The sequence below is a fragment of the Cajanus cajan genome, chromosome 6, assembly GCF_000230855.2.
Source record: "Cajanus cajan strain Asha chromosome 6, NIPB_CcT2T_4, whole genome shotgun sequence".
In the NCBI taxonomy this organism is placed as follows: domain Eukaryota; kingdom Viridiplantae; phylum Streptophyta; class Magnoliopsida; order Fabales; family Fabaceae; genus Cajanus; species Cajanus cajan.
In genome coordinates, this window is record NC_138522.1 from 58,590,952 (window position 1) to 58,596,523 (window position 5,572).

The 5,572-nt window shown below is 31.3% G+C and overlaps 1 protein-coding gene across 1 annotated transcript; it reads left to right on the forward strand.

Annotated features, from left to right (window-relative positions):
* The first annotated feature begins 971 nt into the window (after positions 1-971).
* LOC109796921 (epoxide hydrolase 2-like) lies at positions 972-3,133 on the forward strand. The gene is made up of 3 exons (XM_020356781.3): positions 972-1,796; positions 1,868-2,106; positions 2,595-3,133. Exons 1-3 carry the CDS (start codon positions 1,332-1,334, stop codon positions 2,839-2,841), a joined length of 951 nt encoding a protein of 316 aa, XP_020212370.1. The 5' UTR covers positions 972-1,331; the 3' UTR covers positions 2,842-3,133.
* Positions 3,134-5,572: the final 2,439 nt, after the last annotated feature.

Sequence of the window (5,572 nt, forward strand, 5' to 3'; positions counted from 1 at the left end):
ATTGACCTCATTCCTAAGTATGTGACCGACTGATCATAATTTGTTGTTCTTAGCCGATTAATCACGATATTTTGTTCCCTATTGAAGTCGACCAATCATGATACATTATACTAGTCCAACCGATAAATTAGTCTCTTCATCTTTTAAACTCAAGACTAGGTGAAATTGTACCTTTATTGTCCCATAGCTGACTTAACTCGTAGGCCTTTGGCGAACCTATCTCTTAGGTTCATGGTAATCCTCCAAAGCCTATGGCCAACCTACCTACTAGCCCATAACTGGCCTCATTCCTAGTCCTGTTAAGTTTTTATTAGATAAAAATAGTTTATGTGTGATATAAATGTTGAAAAATATATGTGTGTGAAGACATATGAGGAATACCCTAGAATTTTCTTAGAATATTATAAATTGACTTGATATTAATTTATGAATTTATGGTGTAAGTATTCTATCTTCTATCAATGGTGATAAATAATTGAAAAAAATGGTATTTGTGATTCATCATAAATCATGAAAAAGGTACATGTATATATAATGATTTTAGATATGGCCATAATGAAATATCTCAAAATTTAAAGAAGATTTACTATTTTAAAAAAATTATCAATCCCCGTTGAACAAAAAAAGTTATTTAAAAGTATATTTTTTCATTTAAAAAATTATTAAAAAATAATAGAATGAGATAGTTATTTTTAAAATGTGGACAATTTATAGTTTATGAAAGAATAACTTAAAAATATAATTGAAACTAAAATATGTATGAAAAAACGTCAATCACCTTTTTTAAATTATTAATTCTCATATGAAAACCTTAAAATTAATATTTATTGGAGGAAGTACTAGCTAGTACTTCCAGTCTTGTATTCTCTCATGAATCTCACCGATCAATTAGTAACATCTATTATTTGGAAGTATTATTTTTATGCCGAATTATTATTTGGAAATATTAATTGTATGTAATCGATACCCCCGATGTAACACCGACGAAATATGAATGAGAAATTGGGTCAAACAAGTATGTTTGATCAACTTACTTTTTCTTTATTATATATTAATTATAAAAAAAAACCTCATTTTCATTGGTGAGACAGATAAGGTGATTTTATTTGTTTAACATTAACTATGGACCTCATATTCATTGAATCATCGTTCTGTCCGCCTTCTAAAGTTATAATAATGATTCCTAGATAAGAAACAATTACGTATGACTTACATGCAGTTTCCCTGAGACTAATAAAGACAAGATAGCGACTTGCCGTATTTATATATATATACATACATGGGATAGTGCATGGGCGAATGTGTAAAACTAAAACGAAAGAGAGAGGGAGATGGAGGGAATAGAGCACAGGAAAGTGGAAGTGAATGGCATAAAAATGCACATAGCAGAGAAAGGAGAGGGTCCTGTGGTCTTGTTCCTCCACGGCTTCCCCGAACTCTGGTACTCCTGGCGCCACCAGATCCTCGCTCTTAGTTCCCTAGGATACCGCGCCGTGGCTCCTGATCTGCGTGGCTACGGTGACACCGAGGTTCCACCTTCGGTCACTAGCTACACCTGCTTTCACATAGTGGGTGACATCGTTGCACTTATAGACTCTTTGGGTGTCGATCAAGTGTTCCTTGTGGCTCATGACTGGGGTGCCATCATTGGTTGGTATCTCTGCATGTTTCGTCCTGAGAAAGTGAAGGCCTATGTATGCCTCAGTGTTCCTCTCCTCCACAGAGACCCCAAAGTTAGAATAGTTGATGCCATGCGTGCTTTGTATGGAGATGACTACTATATCTGCAGATTTCAGGTTAGTGTTAAAACATTTTGACTTTATTAATTGATATAACGGTAGATCTGATGTGAATAGTTGTGTGACAGAAACCAGGCGATATGGAGGCTGAGATGGCTCAAGTTGGGACTGAGTATGTCATAAAAAACATACTTACCACTCGCAAACCTGGTCCTCCAATCTTACCCAAGGGAAGCTTTGAATTCAATCCAGAAATGCCGCACACCTTACCTTCTTGGCTAACACAAGATGATCTTGCATATTATGTCTCCAAATTCGACAAAACCGGCTTCACCGGAGGCTTGAACTACTACAGAAGTTCCAACTCGTAATTTCTTCACTCTCCGTCTCCCGGATAATATTTCTTTTCTACTGCTCTAAATTAATTATTATCTTCTTGAACAAGATTATAGGGTTCCCAATTAAAAATCATTAATTTGTTAAAATGTGATACAAACATCTAGAATAAGTTATATTATTATAGATAAATATATAAGTGTACGCTAGGGAGTATTAAATGATATAAATTATAGAATTACTTAAACAATTACATTTAGATAAAAAATTCTAAAATAAATATCTCTAGAATCCTATATATAAAATATGAATGGTGATTTTTAAGTTTATAAATAAATTATGTATTCAACATTTATAATCAAACAATTAGTAAGTTATTTTCACTCCAATCTATTCCAACTATTTTTCTAAATTAGTTTTCCTTTCAATTAAGTTTATCAATATAAATTTGTTTCCCATTCTCTCTACCAATCAAATAACATTTTATTATTTAATAATTTATAAACTAATAATTTGCAGAAATTGGGAGCTGACAGCACCATGGGATGGGGCGCAAATAAAGGTGCCGGTAAAATTCATAACAGGTGAGTTGGATGTGGTATACACCTCGCTTGGCCTAAAGGAGTATATCCATGGTGGAGGTTTCAAGCAAGATGTTCCCAATTTGAAAGAAGTGATTGTGCAGAAAGGAGTAGCTCATTTCAACAACCAAGAAGCACCAGAGGAAATCAATACTCACATTTATGATTTTATCAACAAGTTTTGATCTCATTCGAAAAGGTCTAAATTATTCATCTACTGGAGTGGAGAAAACCCCTTATCAACTCATACCTCGATGCATGTGTGTTATAATATATGTTGAAGCCGCTATAGAATTTCTTTCTTTTTTTTTTTCTTCTTTCAATCTTATCATGTTTATACGATTATAACATGTTCTCATTAATAAATTTATCATAAAACATAATTTGAAATATATGTATTTGGAATTGAGCTTTAATGCTTGTGTATGATCTCGATACTATCTCGTATATAATGTAAGCTTTATTTTTATAATTAAAATATTATGATATTAATTTATATTACTAACATTATATATATTTTTTGTCTTATTTCATCATAATATATATATATATAAACACTTTTTTTCTGCAACACATTTAAACACGTACTAGTACAAAAATCACTTTTAAAATTGGGATTTTAAAATCGGTCATAAGGTAGTCGATTTTAAAAGTGACACGTGACAATTTTGTAAATAATGACATTACTTTTTAAATCGGCTACCTTATGACCGATTTTAAAGGTCTCTGATGCTATTTTTAAAAACGGCTCTTAAATAATCGATTTTAAAAGTACTACTTTTAAAATCGGCTCTCAAATAACCGATTTTAAAAGTGCTACTTTTAATATCGACTATTTAAGAACCGATTTTGTATGTAGTTTTTAAAATCGGCTCTTAAATAGCCGATTTTAAAAGTTCTACTTTTAAAATTGGCTATCTAAGAACTGATTTTAAAAACTACATACAAAATCGGTTCATAGATAGCCGATGTTAAAAATGTGAGAACTTAATCTAAAGTCTACAGTCCCATCCTCCTTTTCCCTCCATTCTCGAATCTTTGGCTCCATATCTTCTTTAAATTAAGTCTACGATTCATATATTCTTTTCTTTACTCTCTCACGCTCTCATTTAAAGTCTCTAGCTTCTCATTTTCTTGGAAGAATACAATATCAATGTAACATTCTCTTCTCATGTCTCTTATTTCGTTGTTGTTGGGCGAATTTTGAATTTGCAAACAAAAATGCCCGTTCTACAACTAGAACGGGCCGTTCTGAGGCCGTTCCATACTACAGTTTTAGGCATTTTTCAGATTCTGGAATGGCCTGTTCCAGTTTAGGAACGGTTCGTTCCAAAGTGGGCACCTTTATTTAATAGGATGTTGTTGCCCCAGCAAAGGCTATGCTTAACCATTCTAGAAATCTACGATAAAAAACTATGGAGATTGGTTGCAGATGTGAAAGATGATAGTCGGATAGTCGACCCAAACAAGTCCCTTAGGCTCCTGAAGTGTTTGGCTTCTGTAGTAATGTCCCCTTATATATAAGCCAGAGCGACATATCAGAGATTACAAACGGGCACTGCATGCTGAACATATCAATTTTGCAATTGTGGTTATTGTAAGTATTTGAATTAATTTTAATTATGTTTTGTTGCTTTTTTCTAACTTTATTTCAAACCTTGTAGATTTATCCATAAATTGAGTGTGGATAAAGGGAACGATCACATTTATGAATTTTTGGAACTCGAGTTAATCCAAAAAATTAGGAACAAGACAGAAGAAATTCAAGCTTACATCCAAAATTGGATGTCTGACTCAAATAAAAATGTTTACTTAGCTCCTTACTTTTCTAAGTAAGTCTATTTATATATAATTGATTATAAATTTTAAAAAAAATGTATTGTCTATTACTGATAGTTTCTCAATGCAATGCTCATTAGCAACTTCTGATTATTTGTCCTATGGACAATATATCTGTATGCATTTGTTCGATGCACAAACCTCCTCTTGTAGACTTTAAACAATTATTAGATATGTAAGTTGTTTTAAAAAAACTTCTTTATTTTATTTATCATTATATTTTATTTTAAAATATAATAATGATGTCCTTTTATCATTAGGTCTATGGAAGGATACCACATACTTAAAGGTTAAAAGTTGAAGAAAAAAATGCTTTGGGTCTCTCTTAAAGTAAGTTATTTTATTTTAGTAATTATATTTTTTCAAAGGTATTTTCTTTTGAATTACCATTACTACTAAAATTGGTTTTTATATTCTTTTTGTAGTCTCATAAGCAAAAAGGAAACTATAAGTGCAGATACTATGTAATGAAGGCAATGCATACTATTGTTGATTCACAAATAGTATCTGGGTGGACTGAAGTACATTTTAGAATTTTAAAATTTTTATTTTAAGTTTGCATTTTATCATGTTTTAAGAGTTACTTCTAATTGTTCTAAATTTTCTTAACAGATATTTATAGATCGATCACCATTGTCGCTAGAAGATATAAACACCATTAGGGAGTAATGTGCTACATTTTTCATTGAAACATTGACTAGCTACGAGTTATGTTTATAGTTTTACTCATTTTGTAGTTTAGAATGCATAATAATTTATAAGTTACTTTGATTACATATATGGTTGACATTTACCAACTTGTCATTTGTATGTAATTTGGTCCATTAAAAACATATGAATTATCTAGTATTTTATTAATTTACAGGTTTTGTTCAGGGATTCTCCTAAAAAAGTCAAATATTTTTAAAAAATTAACCACTTTTAACATCGGTCATGCCATAACCGATGTTAAAAGTTAGACTTTTAACATCAGTCATGTTATAACTGATTTTAAAAGTCTAACCTTTAACATCAGTCAAGCATGATCGATGTTAAAAGTCCCACTTTTTTAAAATCGGCTCTTTTAAAATTGCTCAG

Coding starts and splice junctions, on each gene's coding strand:
- LOC109796921 (XM_020356781.3), top strand. CDS start 1,332: ATGGAGGGAATAGAGCACAGGAAAGTGGAAGTGAATGGCATAAAAATG. Junction 1,797..1,867: donor ACTATATCTGCAGATTTCAG/GTTAGTGTTAAA, acceptor GTTGTGTGACAG/AAACCAGGCGATATGGAGGC. Junction 2,107..2,594: donor TACTACAGAAGTTCCAACTC/GTAATTTCTTCA, acceptor AATAATTTGCAG/AAATTGGGAGCTGACAGCAC.